The sequence below is a fragment of the Fusarium graminearum genome, chromosome 4 (genome assembly GCF_000240135.3).
Source record: "Fusarium graminearum PH-1 chromosome 4, whole genome shotgun sequence".
Taxonomy (NCBI): Eukaryota; Fungi; Ascomycota; class Sordariomycetes; order Hypocreales; family Nectriaceae; genus Fusarium; species Fusarium graminearum.
In genome coordinates, this window is record NC_026477.1 from 1,271,333 (window position 1) to 1,289,168 (window position 17,836).

Sequence of the window (17,836 nt, forward strand, 5' to 3'; positions counted from 1 at the left end):
AACTGGAGGCCCACGCCCAATCTCCGACTACAGGGCACCAGAGGAGGGAAAAGGCTCGATGGGAGTGCGCATTGCTCTTTCCTTCTTCCTAATTTCTCTCTGCACTTGGTCGCGCCGAGCATCACTCTAATCGATACGGCTTAGTCCTCTTGCACGCTATCACTCAACAGCCAACTCTTTCCCGGACTATGGGTATGTTTTCTGTCCACTCGAGTGATAGGATAGGACATACCTGCTGACGCCCTCTGGAGCTCTCTGGGTGACGAGGCAAACATGATGCACGCACGAATGGTTCGTTCTTTGCCGTGTCGCGCACTTCTAGCTTGATACTTATTTTTAGATAGAGAGCGATCAACAACCAGACACCACGAAGCTCCCTGAAAATCGGGCAGTCTGCTGAACCATCTCGAGACGAACGATCGACTAAACGAATCAAGAAATCCGGTCCTGAATCATCATGCGCCGGTGTATCTCGCTATTTTACGAATCCACGTCCATCACCCTTGGAAGCAATCGACAACGACAGTGAGCCAAGTACTAAATCCTCATGGCAACGCCACTTGACCCGAGAGAGCTCTTACGCAGAAACTGCTGGCGGTTCTAGTGTTATCAGTAGCGGCAACCTGACTACGGCAGCTGGCAGCGGCGTGGCAGAATACCGCAGCGTGCAGCGTAGGACCAGTGTAAAACGGAGTCGACGCAGGCGGAGAGACCCTCGAAAGCATACTGCATCGCCTGATGGAACCGACGACGATGCGAATGCTGTTGCGCATCGAAATCTTGTTCCTCAACATTCTCCCAAACATACAAGTCCGGACTGTTTATCGATGTCTATCCATGACGATGAAGATGGCCCTCCACCTGCCAACATTTCGTCGGATCTTCCCCTACAAGCAAAGCGACCAGCGACAGAATATATCTATGGTACACCGAAGCGATACAAGTTGCACACCACCGATTCCGAGGACGAACTGGCAAAGCCCGGTACTTCTGCTAGCAGAGAGGCTACCACAAAGCTCAACAGTGTCACAAAGATAGTGTCCCAGTCTCCTTATTCACGAACTCAACGAGGAGATATTAAGCCTACCAATTTCAAATCAGCCATGGGGCGGCGAAACTCGACACGCACTGGGCCGAAAGGTGATGGACTGATACTAGCAGCTGCAGCATGTGGGAAATTCATGTACTCCGCTGGAAAGACAGATGAGCCCATCAAATTATATACCGATTCCGATATAGCTCGCCCATCTCACCAAGGTGCACAAGCTTGTCCATGGCTCGAACTTTCAAAAAGGTCAATTCTCAACGCTAAACACAGCAACTCTCAGAGTCCTATTATCGCCATCCGACGCTCGACCTCTACTCAGGTCCCTTCTACTAATCTTGTGTTGAAATTTCGTGACCTTAAAGATGCCTCTGTATTCATTTCCTGGCTGCATGGGGTTGAACATTTGGACGAGACCAGCCCGTAAGTGCTTCTCAAGTAACATTAGTATGGGAAGAAAACTGACTAGTCTCAGGACCGAACTGGAGAGCACATTCTCCAAGGCCATAGCAGATACCAAACAGTTTGGGTCTAAATCAAAGAATTCCCCAGTCCCAATTTCACCAATTACTTTCACGGCAAACACACCTAGACCATTGTCTCAATCTTCACATCGAGACCCATTTCAAGGAGAGCCCATATCCCCCCGGCGTCCAAAGCTCAAGGATAGAATGAATGGCTTGCCTCTTCTACAGGAAGAAGTGAAAATGAAACCAGAGGATATCGAAGATCCATTCCAGGAGCTTGGTAGGAAGCGTAAGCCTGAGACCCGACAAACAGCAAGGTCTTCCCCACAGACACACAGGGAGAAGAGCCCTGTATCATGGACGGCTCAGAATCCTGGTTGGGATAAGGACTGGCACAAGTCCTTAGTATACCCCCCAACGGGGAAAAACCGCGCAACAGTTGATAAGGAGGATATCACTCGACTAGATGAGGGAGAGTTTCTCAACGACAACCTTATCAGCTTTTATATTCGCTACCTGCAGGTCCAACTTGAAAAAGATAAACCAGAGCTTCTGGAAAAGGTGTACATCTTTAACACCTTCTTCTTCGAGAAACTAAGGTCCAATCGTGCCAAGAACAACTATGAAGGCGTCAAAGCATGGACTGCCAGGGTCGATATACTTTCTTATGACTACATCGTGGTTCCGGTCAATGAGAATGCACACTGGTATCTGGCTATCATCTACAATGCCCCTCGTCTTCTTCCCAAGGAGATAAAAGCAGAGACACCTAAGAAGGACGAATCTTCAAGCCTACAGGATGCAATTATTATTAAGGATAACGACCCAGCGATAGGCGATGCGGAGAATGTTTCTGTGAAGAAAGCGTCGCCCGTTGTGTCGTTGGATCTTGAAGTCCCCAGATCAACCAGAAGCCAGGCGGCGACTGGTGATGGGGTTGTTCTTTTGGATGACGAAACTGTCAAGAATTCCGAGGCCCCTCCCAAACCTAGCAAGCGAAAGTCGGTTGGAGGAAATCAGAAGTACAGCACCGATGAGCCCAGGATCATCACTCTCGACTCGCTGGGTGCCGCACACACGCCAACTTGCAAATGTTTACGAGACTATCTAGTCGAGGAAGCAAAAGATAAGAAGGGCATTGACATCACGGAAAGGCCTGGAGGCATGACTGCACGGGGCATACCTGAACAAGACAATTACTGCGACTGCGGTGTATACGTCTTGGGTTACATGGAAAACTTTCTAAGAGATCCGGATGAGGCTGTTCGAAGACTGCTTCAGAAAGAACCTAGTCAGTGGGTTGTTAAGCCTCAGCAAATCCGTGCCAACGTGAGGAATCTTCTCTTCGACTTTCAAAAGGAGCAGCATCTACGGTTGGAGAAGGAGAAGGAGTTGAAGAGGCAGCGAAGGGCCACAAAGGGGCCCGTCTCGTCACCACAAGTTGCCCCTTCCTCGCCTCAAGTACCCCAGAGAGACCCAGAGACGCCGCAGGCCAAGAAGTATGGCCCCAAGAGCACGTTGGCGAACAGTACTATTCGGGCACCAAGTGAAGAGCCTTCTCAAACAAGCACTACCTCGTCATATTTTGAGCTTGCTTCTCCCGAAAAGCCCGTTCAGCCACAAACACCCACAAGAAATGAAGATCTTTCTTTCGCCCAACCTTTGAGAGACGGCTCGAGTAATGATTCTAAGATCTCTAGCTCAGGAGAAATCTTCCATTCAGCACGCTCATCCCCAGTCGACACTTCACAGCAAGTGCTTCCTGATCTGACCACAGAAGTTCATTCACCGCGCACTGATAGGAATGGGACAATGGTGCCCTCGACGCCCAATTTTGTACAGAAGTTATCGGAATCTCCTGAAGAGGTGGATCCAGCATCCACCTCTTCCACTGTGAAGAGAAACAGTTCGCCTTCAGTCGCTTTGACCACGAGACAAAAAGCGTCGTCGCCAGGCCGAGATAAGCAGAGTGTTTTTGATGAAGAGCCAGATATTATGAAGAGCATCGAGGATCACTCACCCAGAGGAACCCAGTTTGGGGTTGAGCGAACCATCGACTTGACGGGATGAATATGTCTGCCTTGATGGGCGACATTGCATTGTATGGGCTTATAAGGACAGAGAATTATGGATAGAGGTCTTTAGGGCCATGGTTTATAGGAATCGGTATTATGTCAGGACGGTCAGAAAGAAAAGTACTTAACGCGACGAATATAGTAGAGAAGACACCTCGAGTGAAAAGATTATTAAAGTCTATACCCATCACAAATTTTTCCATTGAACACCCGACTCCTAAAGGATCACCAGCGAGTATTAGACCTAATTTTCCCCGATGCTAATGATATATAACAGATGGTGCGAGTCGCAGCCTCCGCCACGTCTATTTGGGGTTGTATCAAATATCTATTACGCTTCTTCATTCATCTTGCTCGCCGTCTGAGCTCTCATTCGTACCATTCTCGTTCGTACCATTCACAACCGTCTGCCGTTGTATCCGCGGGATCTCAAACACGACGCCTCCATTGCGCCCGATCTTTGCTGGCGGGTTCCATCTGCCTAGCCGGTGTTCCTTTCCTACAGCTACAACCACGCAAAGACCATCTTTACCTCTATCGCCGCGCTCGAAAAGGTCGATATCGTTGACAACGCCATTGATTGGGCCCTGGGCATTCGCCTCGGTCGACTCCTGTTCCTGGTCTTCGCGCTTGGAGAGAACTCCGCGGAACTCAATCTTGCGCTTGTCCTCGCTGAGTTGCCAGACTCGGATGTGACCATCCCAGCTACCAGTAAGAATAACGTCGGAGTAAGGAATGGTTCGGATGGCGGTAATCCAGCGGGGTGTGGGAGCTGGTACGATCGCAGGGTCAGGGTTCTGCTCGGCTGATGCCTCCTTGGGATCCAGGGCTGGGTCGATACCATGCGCGATGGGTTCAATGTACACAGGCTTCTTCTTCTGGACACTCCACAGTGCAAGTGCGCCATTGTCAGAACCAGTCACAAACAGATCATCGTCAATCATGGCGACACGGTCCATGCTACCCTCATGAAGCATGGAGCGTGCGCTCACGCCGCTTGGTCGGGACTTCTTGTCGACAGCACCACCACGGAAGACAAGCTGTGTCTCTTCAGCGACCTTCCACAAACGCGCAGTGCGGTCTCGGGCGCCAACACTGACACAGCGTTCTTGAGCGAGAGCATCGACGTCGAGGATTTCATCTTGATGACCAAATAGCGACTCGACGTAAGCCATCTCATCCAGACTCCAGACCTTGACTGTGCGATCCTTGGAACAAGAGTACAGCTGATTCGTCCCCCTGCGAAAGACCAGTCCAGTAACGGAGTCTCGGTGATGTGTCCAGATTTTGATGGGCTTGAGGGTATGGGCGTCGTAGATAATGAGCTTGTTGTCTGCACCTCCGGTGGCTACATATTTGCCATCAGGAGAGGCTGCAACAGCAAGAATGCGATCAGTGTGACGCTGGTAGTTTTTATCCTTCGACTTTCTTGTATCACCCTTCACCCAAGCTTCCAGGGAAGGCTGCTTCTTCGGAGGCGCCGGGGGCTTCTTGGGCTTTCGTCGTGTTGTCTGTGGGTATTGGTATTGAGGGAGGTTTTGCGCCTTCCATTTGTGTAGGTATAAGTCTTTGGTGGTGGTGTAGATGTATGGGTCGCATACGGCGATGGCGGTTACGGCGTTGGTGTTGCTTCGGAAGAAGGTGCGCGAGACGTTGTCAAAGGCGAATTCAGAGGCCAATTGACGGTATACTCTGCCCTTTCCCTCTGCTACATCCTCCTGGAGTCGCTCGGCCATCAAATCCCGGTCAACGTCGGCGGCGTCGAAACCAGCTTCGTCCACGGTCTGTTGGATGTTCTCCAGATATCGCTCTGCTAGTCGCATTCTTTTATCACGAGCGGTCTCACCCTCCTCATCCTCCGACTCGTTGTCCTCCATCTCAACATCGCTTGCGACCGATGCGCTGTCGAGGCTTCCATCGTCGTCTGAGTCGCTTCCAGAGATAGACTCGTCGTCTCGCTCGACTCGCTTTTTGGTGGGGCCGGCATTCTTCGAGGGTGCCTTTCCAGCAGATTTTGAGGCAGCAACTCTCTTTTTTGGTTGCTCTGAGGCCTCGGGGCGCTTGCGCTTCTTCTGCGCACCTGGCACTGTGAAAAAGGATGACATATTGGAACGTCGCGAACTTGGCTGGCTGTTCACGACTTTCAACACCCGTCTTGAAGATAAATTTCTAGGCTTAGAAAAAAAAAAGTTGAGCGACGGTGGATCACGGAAAATCCACTGGATCCTTGTAAGTCAGGTTGGCGAATCAAAAGTCGGCTGCTTGGCCCAGGTTTTTCCGTGTTTGGCGGTGGAGATTGGCACAATCGAAGACAGGCGTGGGAGGGAGCTCCCGGGTGAGCGTTGACGCGCAGTGCTACAGCCTAACGGGAGAGCTTGCTTGGTTGCTGCTGAACTGGACCTTCAAGAAGGCTGAACAACTACATTGACCAACTCCTCCACAACAACACATCTAATACTTCCCCCACCACAAACCACACTATCGCCAACATGTAAGCTATATCCAAGCTACAGCTATTACTTAGAATGTACTAATGCCCCATAACAGGGCGGAAATACTTTTGGGAATCACTGGAAAGGACTTCACCATCATCGCAGCATCCAAGGCTGCGATGCGAGGCGCCACCATCCTCAAGACAACCGATGACAAGACCAGAGCTCTCAACAAGCACACGCTGCTCGCATTCTCTGGAGAGGCCGGTGACACAGGTAATTCAACCACCTTGCCAGTGACGGCAATGGCCTGTCGACTGGCCCCGCGATGACGACAGCTAACCATAGCTCCTCAGTGCAATTCGCCGAATACATTCAACGAAATGCCCAGCTCTACTCGATGCGAAACGAGTCCGACTTATCCCCCTCTGCTCTTGCCCACTTTGTCCGTGGAGAGCTAGCCACCAGCTTGCGATCCCGAAAGCCTTACAATGTCAACCTGCTTATGGGTGGTGTTGATCCCATCACTGGCAAGCCATCCCTCTACTGGCTCGACTACCTAGCGTCGCTGGCCGAGGTTCCCTATGCCGCACATGGATACGCACAGTATGTTTTCCCCGAAATCCGTCTAGAGAGACATAATATGAACCAATGGGTCTGGACCGGTGCTGATCTATGCTTCTACAGATACTACTGCCTCTCCATCCTCGACAAGCACCACCACCCCGATATCACTCTCCACCAAGGCATCAAGATTCTGACGATGTGCATCGACGAGCTGAAGCGCCGATTACCGCTTGATTTCAAGGGTATGGTGGTCAAGGCGGTCAAGGCAGATGGAATTGTGGACATAGAGTTCGACGACGACAAGGTGGTCAAGTGTGCTTAAGAGGCGACCGCAAATGGAAAGGAAACATGAATTTGTATTACTAGATGGGTCCTGGAGGCCAATGCTTACACAAAGATGGTTTCCTCCCCGACGGCATATTGAAATCCAAGTTACAGTTGTCTTCCACAACTCACTTTACGTGCAGGCTACAGTGGTTGTATAGCAAGATGGCTTCTAAATGAGAACACGTTCAGCAATTGTTCAGCGCGAATTTCCGGTTGCATTAGCACTCCAGTATTTCAGATGATGATCGACTGCCTTGTTTTTCTATTCTATCTGTATCAAGTACCTACTAGGTATGCATTGATGCTCCATTGTTTAGTACTTACTGCTTGACACCCGGCATATATGTAGTTGGAAGCTTTCTTACTGTTTTACCAGAAGCTTAATAGGTTTAGTACGAGAGAACAGCGACAATGGCTCAACTATAATATTCATTGAATAAAGAGTTGTGACCTTGGTGAACGTTAGAATGTTCGAAAGCAATCCAGACAAAATTATTAGTCGTCTACTCTTAGCTATATGCACATTAAGAGTGATTTGATATTCTCATCAACCATCAAATCAGCACCGATTTTTATGCAACTCGCCTGAGTGACTACATGTTGTTCGTGGTGGGTTGTATTTTTCTGAACTCTCCCATACATGCATACATCTTCGCCGTATTAACCAATCATCAAAGACATCTTGCATGAGCTGAATGGCATTAAGGCTTGATGTTAGCATCTCGATCTTGGGTCACAATCTTACAGCCAAGCAACCCCATGATAAGTCTAGCTCGATTCGATACACACACTTGCCTGCCCCATATCAACATCAAAGATAGCCTGCAAGCAACAGCCCAAATGTACAGATACATCGCATAATAGATGTTGAGAGACAAGTTATTGATGGGGAAATATCCTCGTATTGCTAGTTAGTATTTCTGTGCCACATGAGGTCAATCAACAGGGATATGGGTGTACGAGAGAGTGGCATCCCGAGCCATCACGAGGTGCAAATTGCATGGCAGAGTACGCAAGTATCCGTCACGCTTCAATTCTGTATGACTCAAGTATGCAAATTGCTAGAAATAACCATTATCACTGTGAAGTCTCGAGTTAAAGGTCTATGGGTCATGATTGTTTGTCCTAAAGCCTGGGCTCAATCGAGGGTGGCATACAAGGTACCTACGTTTGATACAAACATGATACTCGGGGAGCTGGACACGTGAAAATGCATGTATATGTGAGAACGTATCTTGACATATGGAATGTACCAAGACATCGATAATTAGGTATGGACTTTGCAAGACATGGACTCAATCGTCTGAGTGCATCAGTAATTTTATCTCTACTACAGATCGCTTATCGGAGATTTCCCGCGATACGGATCCATTAGGTTGTTAGCTGTAACAGCGCGTCCAAATTTGGCTGGGCAAGCTCAGGGTCCTCATGTATCCCTGTAGGTGATGCTTGCAGCCGTTGCAGGCCCCAAGGCTCGAGAGCAAACTGACGCATTTGCTGTGTCCGCAATTGTTTTGAATCATTCCGTTTGAGACGCTTGTGGGCTTGTTGAGGTCTGCCGAGTCGCAAGCATTTTTGTTTGATATTTATCTGTTCCGTCTTCCGTCCGGGTAGGTTATGGATTTGATCCGGTAAAAACCACCCCCAAAAAGAAAATCACCTCGAAACAATTTCTTGTCGTGTTGTGTTACCGGTTGCTGGCCTATGCTGAAAGTTATTGACGTTACAGTCTGGGTAGACGTTTTCTATTTCTGCTTGATTGAATGCAATTTTCTTGTCTTTATTCAATGTCAATTTCATTTGTCGTGCCTCAACAGTCAAACTGCCCCTATTCAAACTTCAATAATCAGCACATTATCGAACAACAACACGTCGTCATAGGAGGTGAATGTGCCTACGAAATCCACCCAGGTAGCCACCCCGGCTCCATCAGCCGCCCCGGAATCTGGGCTGGTTTGAAGTAGAGGTATCTCGCAAGTACCTCAGCTTCATCGTTGTTTAAAATCGCCCCTTGCTGACCAGGAAGTCCTTACTCAAACACGGTCTTCCACCAGGATTCTCCGCCCTTCTCTGAACCCCCACAATAAGACAGTAGCATTATCTTGTTCAAAGGTATCATTGAAATTTGTGTGAGGCTTGATAAAATTTATACACTGAAAGGGGTAAGTCACATATGTACTACAAGATAGCCGTCATGGGCTAATAGGTAGCTGTCATTGCCTTGACATGTCAAAATTGTGAATGTCGGTGTTGGTCATCTGTGCGCCCAAAGTTTGTCTTTTCTCTTTTCTCCCTGCCATCAAGGTCAAGGATCAGACTTCACTTTCACAAGCTTGCTAGAGGTCTCTCACAATCAACTAGCGCTCGCCTACTGTGCTAGATTAAAATTTTCGAGAAGCCTAGAAGCCCAAAGCAAAGTCTAGTTCTGACGTATTTCCCAGCACCAACGATTCAGGACCATCATTTCATCCAGTCAGAGGATATCAGAGTTATCTAGTGTCTTCAATCGTCATAAGTACCAGGTCAGTTCCTTTTCCAACTTTTTCTGCCCAGCCACAGCATGTCTTTGACAGGCATGCTCGCCTTTTCCTTCAATCTCACTGGCGGCATCTGAGGTGAGCGGTGGCCAAAAAATACTTGTCGAGTACTTCGAAGCTCGTACCACCCACTCACGGCCTTGCCTGACCCACTCTTACTCTAAAATCCTCCCACTCGCCCTCACCGCAGAGGCAACCCCCTCCAAAGCCTTGCCCCGACGTAAAGGCCCGCGCTAACCCTATTCGGGTGCAACTCCAACCAATTTTTTTTTCTCCCACTCTTCTCTCGCCTCTTAACTCTGTCCCTTTTCTTCCCTCTTCTTCCCACAACAAACCCTTATCTCACAAACTTCTCTTCACCCTCCCCCCTCATCCGTGTTATTTTCTCAACACTCTGTCTTTCTTTCGTCTTTCCTTTGAAGATTCTGCGTGTTCTTCGAGGGATATTTGCACAGCACTGACGTTTGCCTGTGCCTAAAAGTTATCATCTGGGAAATTCATTGGAAGCGTTGGCCTTCCTTTTCTTTCTCTTGTTTTTCCTGTCTTTATTTACGACGGGAATTTCACCAAACACGACTACTCTCTTTGATCGTTTGAGAGAGTTTATCTGCCTATTTCGGATTTCACGCGTCTCTACGACCCGACTATCTCTACAGATTTCTCGACCCGATACACGACCGTAAACATGGCTGATCAGATCAATATGGGTGGCCTCTCCCTCAACGAAGGCGGTCATCAAGGCCCTCCCCAGGGTCGATCCTACATTCCTCCTCACATGCGTGGCCGCGGTGGTCCTCCCCCCGCTGGTCCCCAAGCTGGTGGTCCTCCCGTTATGAACGGTGGTCCTCCTGCTGCTGCTCCCGGTCCTAACGGCATCGGCAACAGTGCCTGGGCTAAGTAAGTGCTTTATCTGCCAGTCTTCTAGCATCAAACATTTACTAACCACTTTACAGCCAAAACTACGGCGCCCGCCAAAACAACTGGAGCAACGATGTTCCTACCTACCAGGGCAACAACAACCGCCGAGGCGGCTGGGGCGGTCGAGGTGGTGGCTACAGCGGTGGCGGCAACTTCGACGGTCACTCTGGTGGTGGTGGCGCTCCCACTGCCCGCGGATCTGGTGATGGACAATGGCGCGATGGAAAGCACATCCCCGGCCCGGCCAACCCCCGTGTCGAGCGCGAGCTTTTCGGTGTTACTGCCGAGGACCCTTCCAAGCAACACACTGGTATCAACTTCGAGAAGTACGACGACATCCCTGTTGAGGCTTCCGGTACAGACGTTCCCGAGCCTGTTCACCAGTTCACCACACCTCCTCTGGACGAACACTTGTGCCGCAACATTGAGCTCGCTCACTACAAGGTCCCTACACCCGTTCAGAAGTACTCGATCCCTATCGTTAGCGGCGGTCGTGATCTGATGGCTTGTGCCCAGACCGGTTCCGGAAAGACTGGTGGTTTCTTGTTCCCTATCCTCTCTCAGGCTTTCATCAACGGACCTTCTGCCGTGCCCGCTAATGCCGCCGGTCAGTTTGGTCGCCAGCGCAAGGCTTACCCCACCTCTTTGATTCTTGCCCCTACCCGTGAGCTTGTGTCTCAGATCTTTGACGAGTCCCGCAAGTTCGCCTACCGTTCTTGGGTGCGACCTTGTGTCGTTTACGGTGGTGCCGACATTGGCTCTCAGCTCCGACAGATCGAGCGTGGCTGTGATCTGCTTGTCGCTACTCCCGGTCGATTGGTGGACCTCATAGAGCGAGGTCGCATCTCCCTCCAGAACATCAAGTACCTCGTGCTCGATGAGGCCGATCGCATGCTGGACATGGGTTTCGAGCCCCAGATTCGCCGCATTGTCGAAGGCGAAGACATGCCCCAGGTTCAGGACCGCCAGACCCTCATGTTCTCAGCCACCTTCCCCCGCGACATCCAGATGCTTGCCCGCGATTTCCTCAAGGACTATATCTTCCTTTCCGTCGGTCGTGTCGGTTCCACCTCTGAGAACATTACTCAGAAGGTTGAGTACGTCGAGGATGTTGACAAGCGATCCGTCCTTCTGGACATTCTCCACTCCCACGCCAACGGTCTCACCCTAATCTTTGTTGAGACCAAGCGCATGGCTGATTCGCTCTCCGACTTCCTCATCAACCAGAACTTCCCTGCTACCTCCATTCACGGTGACCGTACTCAGCGTGAGCGTGAGCGTGCTCTCGAGTTCTTCCGTAACGGTCGATGCCCCATCCTGGTTGCTACTGCTGTTGCCGCTCGAGGTCTGGATATCCCTCACGTCACTCACGTCATCAACTACGATCTCCCTACCGATGTCGACGACTACGTCCATCGTATTGGTCGTACTGGTCGTGCCGGAAACACTGGTATTGCCACTGCATTCTTCAACCGTGGCAACCGCGGAATTGTTCGTGAGCTTATGGACTTGCTCAAGGAAGCTAACCAAGAGGTCCCTGCTTTCCTCGAGACCATCGCCCGTGAGTCTTCCTTCGGTGGAGGAGGCCGTGGTGGTCGCTCCCGTGGCGGCGGTGGTCGCGGTGGTGCCACTCGTGATTTCCGAAAGTTTGGCGGCGGCGGCTTCGGTGGTAACAACAACGGCGGCGGTGGTGGCTTCAACAACGCTGGATCTCAGGGTGCTGGCTTCAGCGCTGGTGGTGGTGGTGGCGCTGGCTACGGCGGAGGTGCTGGTTACGGTGGCGGAGCTGGCTATGGCGGCGGTGGTTACGGCAACCCCAGCGGCCCTGGTGCTCAGTCGTCTTGGTGGTAAACACATCATACCATTGAGATATTCGCATCCCTTGGGTGCGACACGGTGCTAGCAGACGCTTTATTCTGCAGCATCTCACGCTTGCAATTTTTGTTTCTGTTTTTTTCCTTACTGTTATCTGGTTGCTTGCATTTGAACGACACGGCGGCACCATGACCTGCGAAGACAGACGAATGCCTCTTTGCCGACAGCAACAGGCAGTGTTCGGTCCCAGGGCTTAACGATGCATCTGATAGATTTCGTTTCTTTGATTTCGGCATACTCCTCGTTTGATACCCTTAGACCGAGATGTGGGGAGCTGGCAGACGTTGGCAGCACGCTGTGATGCAATGGATCTAGACTCGAACACGAGTCAACAGATCTGACACAGCATTACGAAGTTTATGTTTCCGCCGTCTACCCGGGGTTTTTACCACCCCAAGGCATTTTTCACGCATTCACGATAGAGGGTCATGTTATCGCCGTTCACATAGACAAAAGTGGATTTCTCGGTTCTCTGGTGACGAATCGCTCGCTGGTCCCTATTGGGAATGGGGGCCGGAGGGAGAGCGATGAGCGCACTGAAAGGGAACAAAGGATAATGGTCAACAGGACGGTTACGTCTGTTTATTAGCAGATAGGAGAGCACGAGCGTTGCCGCGCGACGCCCATAGGTTATGGCATTTGGTTTGGGCGGCACGGCATGGAAAGGATCACAAAAGCTCTTGCTCTTTGCAAGTTAGGAGGAACATGGACACGACGAAGGCTTTGACTCATGGAATAATGAATGGGTCATGAGGCTTCTCAAGACGGGGCCATGATGCTTCCCGTAGTAGAACAGATAACCAGACTGGACTGGACTGAGGAGTCCTGAATAAAAAAACGCCTTGATTTAATTGATTTCTTCTGAGTGATGACAACCTCGTTTTGGTATGTGGAAGCAAATGGTGCATACTGCCGAGCTCGCTACAGCGTGCTTGATACCCTTGACGAATATGACTGTGGCAAAAATGCAATGCTCAAGGTGCATAAGAAAGAGACATGGGAAAGATAGCGTGTCGGGTCGACCCGTCCAAAAATCTAGGGTCCAGTTGGAGAGCGATGTAGCTACCTAGCTGTGTCTGTGTCTTAGCTCGACTTTCATGACTTTTGACCATGTTTAGGATGCACGAACATATCCTGTTATCTTAACAAAGAGCAACAGAGATTATGAGATGTAAGCTCAAGATGTCTAGGTAAAAGAGATGTCCGAGACGTTGAAATTTTGACTAAATTGTGCGCTGTCAGGCCGTCCATTTTTTTGCCATACCAAGGGTGGACAGGCCTGATGAGAGGCAACCAGCTGTGCTGTGACGTGAGGTTCAGTCGTCAACAGATGCTTTCCCCACCTTCATCCGTATATTCCACCTCACGCTTGAGCGTCTCGCCTCATTCCCTCCCCCACACCATATTCGAGATTTTGCGTAATCTCTAGACCAAGCTTCACCTCTGCCCGGCGCAGAACTTTCATCTACATGGCTTAACCCTCAACCTATTAAGAACCCGAACCATCCGACGAACCATACAACACTCCAATAAGCGATAGCCAAAGGCTACGTATAACAGACAATGGGCGTCTTCGACAGCCTCGATGCGGCCATCACCGGCATGCTTGGTCAGTGGAACGTCTACTCGACCGGCTTGGTGACGCTGCTGCTCGTTGTTTTATCATACCGCATCATTTCAAATCGCGAACCCGATGTGCACCCAATGCTCTTGGCTCGCCAAGCTGTCCCTTCATCAGTCCGAAATGAAGGAGAAAGTCCCATCTACCGATCCCAGGCTTCTCCTCACGGCATGCCGCTCAACACCGGCCTTAACGTGAAGGAAGCCGGAGCTTCCAAGTGGTCTCGTGGTCGCAATGGCGACTTGAGGGATGTTTGGAGAAAGGCCGCCGAGGGTGGTGAGAATGGTGCCAAGGGACGAATCCTGACTGTTCTGGGTTCTCAAAACGTTGTGGATCACAAGCTTGGTATGAATTGTGTCTTTTCTGTAACGTGCAGTTCCTAACATACTTCAGACGACATCACTCGCCAGATCAACCTTATCGGACAGCACATCGCTGAGGCTGGAGGCATTAGAGTCGCCATCTACTTGTCAAACTCAATCGAACTCCTGGTAGCGCTTTTCGCCTGCAGCTCCTATCCGAACTTGACAACGGTTCTGATCCCATTCAATGTTTCCAACGAAGAACTCGTGTCTATGCTTCGCCGCTCTGCTGCCGATACAATGATTACTGCTCCTGGCGCATTCCCCTTTGATGCCGTCGTCAACGCCTATCCGTCCCTTCGACAGCTCATCTGGGTTACGGATGAAGGAAGCAACCACATGGACTGGAACGAGGTTCCCGAGGGTACTGGAGGTAACATCAATGTTGCTACTTGGCAGGACATCCTCCGGGACTCCCCTGCGCATGCCGGTAGCGAGCTCCCAGCTGTTGACCCTGAGAAGACTCCTTCCGACCTCGTTACTTTCTGGCAGGCCAAGCCCGGTGAGGTTGAAGAGATGGTGCGCTTCAGTCAGGCCAACCTTGTCTCTGCCATCTCAGCTCAGCTCGCAGCTATCCCAACCAAGGAGCGCATCAACCCGTCTGATCTATTCCTACCAGCCGATTCTCTCACCAACGTTTACACCCTTGTGCTCACGTTGGGCGCTCTCTACTCTAACGCTTCCATCGCTCTAAACTCCGTCGCTGGCAAGTCGTCAGACTTGGTTCTCGCAACTCAAGGTGTTGCTCCCACAGTTCTGGTGGCTAGTCCCGAGACACTTCTCAAAACTCACGAAGAGTCCACATCCAGACTTGGCTCCGCCCTGGCTAACGTCTCTCATGTCATTTCTACTCGGTCTTTGGCCTTGGAGGGTGTCCACTCTACATCCAACCTCTTCTCGGGTTTCTCTAACGCATCCACGTCACTTGGCACGACACCTGGCAAACTCCGTCTGGTCTTGGCGGCCGAGCGTGCTGGCTCCGATACTCCTCTCCTGTCTGCAAATGTCCTGTCTGATCTGCGCATCTTCACTGGTGCAAGGGTTGTGTATGCTCTGACAGCGGCCAAGGTTGCTGGTGCTATCAGCCAGACTGCTTTCTACGACTACAGACTGCCTACCGACGTCAAGACACACTTTGGACCTCCATTGACCAGCGTCGAGGTGTATCTGAAGGATACTGATGTTCACAAGACTACTGACGACAAGATTGAGGGACAGGTACGTATTTTGTTGAAACCGTTGAACTCGTGGACAGTGCACTAACATTGCCTAGATTGTGGTGAAGGGACCAAGCGTTGCGGGGGGAGAGGTCAACATTGGCGTCCCTGGACAGATTCGACATGATAACACTGTTGCTTATGCTTGAACAAGCATTTTGAGTTTAGGATGATTGATAAAGCATGCATGGGCTGGGGTAGGTAGGCACATATTATCGATGTGAACTGCCGAGGAATCCGGGGTCAGGACCCCGTATCCTTCAACTCAGTTTCATAGGCGAGCATATACAAGAAATTATTTTGAGAACGCAATACGGATTTCTTGTCATTTTTGGGTTTAAACGTTGCAAACACTGAGGTGTTTGACTCTATGCTAGATAAATCTGAACGTTGCTAAGTGGCTATTGTTCGTCAGGCTTATTTCGACAGCGTTTCTGGCTTTGCAACCTCGAGGTTGTGCTCGGTTTCTCGACAAGCCAGAATCTTATGAAGGCTTCTAGGTATATCCACATGTATCTAGACAATTTTACATTCACATACGTGATTAATGCCTCACAATTAGAGTACAGCTTAGTAGTAGAAATGAAAACGAGGTCACACGACCAGTAGTAGAAATGGCAGATACTACCCTGTACCACTAGGACCTTGATCTACGAACCAAGGGTCCTCCATTTTTCAACAATGACGTCGAGTAGCATGGACTCGGGCTGAAATAACAGCTGCACCGGTGGCTGGACTGCAGTAGGAGGAGTAGATCATAATATTTCTGCTGATCGCGCACGATCTACCCATTCATGATATCAAGAGAGACACACGGGACCGAAGGATCCGTGGTCTAGTTCAGTCTAGTAGTTACATTATCTGCAGGTGAGTTCGTGCTTTTTTCCTCCAGAGTATCATCATCACTTCGTGGAAACGGGGCCTTTTAGCTTTAGGGGATAGAACAGAAGCTGTGTGGTTTAGTAGAGTGGAGGAGGTCTCGGATGTATAAAGTTCCACGTGGAATCGGTCGAGATGGTTGCACCGAGCACAATTTTAGCGTTAAACATGGGATGGCATAATTTATCAATACTCGAGGAGACTTTTTGTTGAAATATGAAGCACAGTAACTGTTTCTCAAGCTGGACGGACTTTCGGGATTGATAACAACTATTAAGCTTTCTAAGCCAAGCAAACGAGTGGCATGTTTCAATGAGAGGAAAGTAAAAAAAAAGCAAATGGCTGTCTCTCATGGGCTGTAAAAATGCCCTGTCCTTCACACCCCTGGCCCCTGTATCCTTCGTCCCTAATTCGGAAGCGAGATGCGAGATGGGGACGCTCCATTGGTTATTCCCGGGCTTGGTAAGTTTCGTTCCGTTTAAGGGTCTGCACCGAAAGAGCCGGATAAATATGCCAATGCAACCAAAGAATGAAATAATCACAACAAGATACTTGACCTGGATGAGAGGCAACTATCACTTCTACCAAAGCTCATAGGTGGGAATCACTCAGCAACTAGGTACCTACCATGTGCTAGCATCAACTAAAAAAGAATGAGATACCCACATTGCACAATGGATTTGACATCTCCATCCAGAGTCCAGACTTGTCTAGCTTTGGGGCAGCTAATCTTAAGGGTCTTTTTGGCAGCATCCAAGCTTTTCCCCTGCTGTGCATCTTGTTATTAGCCAATATACTGATTGACTTGACTTTGGCTGAAATGAAGCCTGGTTGGCGTTCCTGGCAGAATTAGCATTGATATGACAAATCTAGTGCGACTTGACCAGTATCAACAAGGAAGGCAATATTCACAGTCTGATATAGGGGATCATCTAATTGTGACACTCAACTTGATACACAAACCGACCTTGAAATGTATGTCTCTATGTGATGGAACGATTCATCAACTTTGACAGTAAGTTATAGGCTATGCTTGTGCCGTGTTGGAACACTCAACGTCTGAACTTGGACCCTGGGAAAATCAACAAGGACAGAATTAGTCCCAGATCTATCCGTAATACAGTAAACCAATCGTCTACGAACCTACCTATGCTCCTAATAGTCAAGTCTATCACGCACACAGACGAGAGAATACGGCAGACACCGGCAGATTGGTCCCCTTAAGACCTACCTCGGGCACTCGGGTCGTTGTTGGATAAAATGCCAAGAGCAACCACACCACTAAAGGTTTACCCCTTCCCTTAATTCTCCCTCCGTCTTTTTACCACATGCTACACTTACTCAATTTATCTACATCTTTCGACTCAACAATCAGTTTCAATACAATGGGACCAGGATAAAGGGGAAGAAACACCATCACATATAGCGGGCGTTCTCCCCCATCCTGTCTCCCCGCTACTCGTCCGACCCCTTTCGGTGACGCCGTTACTCATCTGGATCCCAGCAGCCCCGCG

General features: G+C 49.9%; 5 protein-coding genes across 5 annotated transcripts; 4 read left to right on the top strand and 1 right to left on the bottom strand.

Moving 5' to 3' along the window:
* Positions 1–261: 261 nt before the first annotated feature.
* FGSG_06801 (uncharacterized protein) lies at positions 262–3,582 on the top strand (the record flags this gene model as incomplete). Its single annotated transcript, XM_011328151.1, has 3 exons — positions 262–291; positions 345–1,468; positions 1,521–3,582. Exons 1-3 carry the CDS (start codon positions 274–276, stop codon positions 3,580–3,582), a joined length of 3,204 nt encoding a protein of 1,067 aa, XP_011326453.1. The 5' UTR covers positions 262–273.
* A 346-nt stretch (positions 3,583–3,928) lies between these two features.
* On the bottom strand, positions 3,929–5,692 carry FGSG_06802 (uncharacterized protein; the record flags this gene model as incomplete). Its single annotated transcript, XM_011328152.1, has 1 exon — positions 3,929–5,692. One exon carries the CDS (start codon positions 5,690–5,692, stop codon positions 3,929–3,931), a length of 1,764 nt encoding a protein of 587 aa, XP_011326454.1.
* A 266-nt stretch (positions 5,693–5,958) lies between these two features.
* Positions 5,959–8,082, top strand: FGSG_06803 (uncharacterized protein). The gene is made up of 4 exons (XM_011328153.1): positions 5,959–6,078; positions 6,135–6,295; positions 6,376–6,625; positions 6,707–8,082. Coding segments are annotated over exons 1-4 (615 nt in total). The 5' UTR covers positions 5,959–6,076; the 3' UTR covers positions 6,909–8,082.
* A 2,053-nt stretch (positions 8,083–10,135) lies between these two features.
* Positions 10,136–12,219, top strand: FGSG_06804 (ATP-dependent RNA helicase DED1; the record flags this gene model as incomplete). The annotated part of the gene is made up of 2 exons (XM_011328154.1): positions 10,136–10,347; positions 10,404–12,219. 2 exons carry the CDS (start codon positions 10,136–10,138, stop codon positions 12,217–12,219), a joined length of 2,028 nt encoding a protein of 675 aa, XP_011326456.1.
* Positions 12,220–13,691: 1,472 nt separating this feature from the next.
* On the top strand, positions 13,692–15,833 carry FGSG_06805 (uncharacterized protein). Its single transcript, XM_011328155.1, has 3 exons — positions 13,692–14,209; positions 14,258–15,444; positions 15,500–15,833. The coding sequence occupies exons 1-3, from the start codon at positions 13,807–13,809 to the stop codon at positions 15,590–15,592; spliced, it is 1,683 nt and encodes a 560-aa protein (XP_011326457.1). The 5' UTR covers positions 13,692–13,806; the 3' UTR covers positions 15,593–15,833.
* The last annotated feature ends 2,003 nt before the right edge of the window (positions 15,834–17,836 follow it).

Bases quoted from the DNA above. Each gene is read 5' to 3' on its own strand.
- FGSG_06803 (XM_011328153.1), top strand. The intron at 6,296-6,375 runs GTAATTCAACCA...ATAGCTCCTCAG, and splicing joins TGGAGAGGCCGGTGACACAG to TGCAATTCGCCGAATACATT. The intron at 6,626-6,706 runs GTATGTTTTCCC...ATGCTTCTACAG, and splicing joins GCCGCACATGGATACGCACA to ATACTACTGCCTCTCCATCC.
- FGSG_06805 (XM_011328155.1), top strand. From the start codon at position 13,807: ATGGGCGTCTTCGACAGCCTCGATGCGGCCATCACCGGCATGCTTGGT. The intron at 14,210-14,257 runs GTATGAATTGTG...AACATACTTCAG, and splicing joins CGTTGTGGATCACAAGCTTG to ACGACATCACTCGCCAGATC. The intron at 15,445-15,499 runs GTACGTATTTTG...AACATTGCCTAG, and splicing joins ACGACAAGATTGAGGGACAG to ATTGTGGTGAAGGGACCAAG.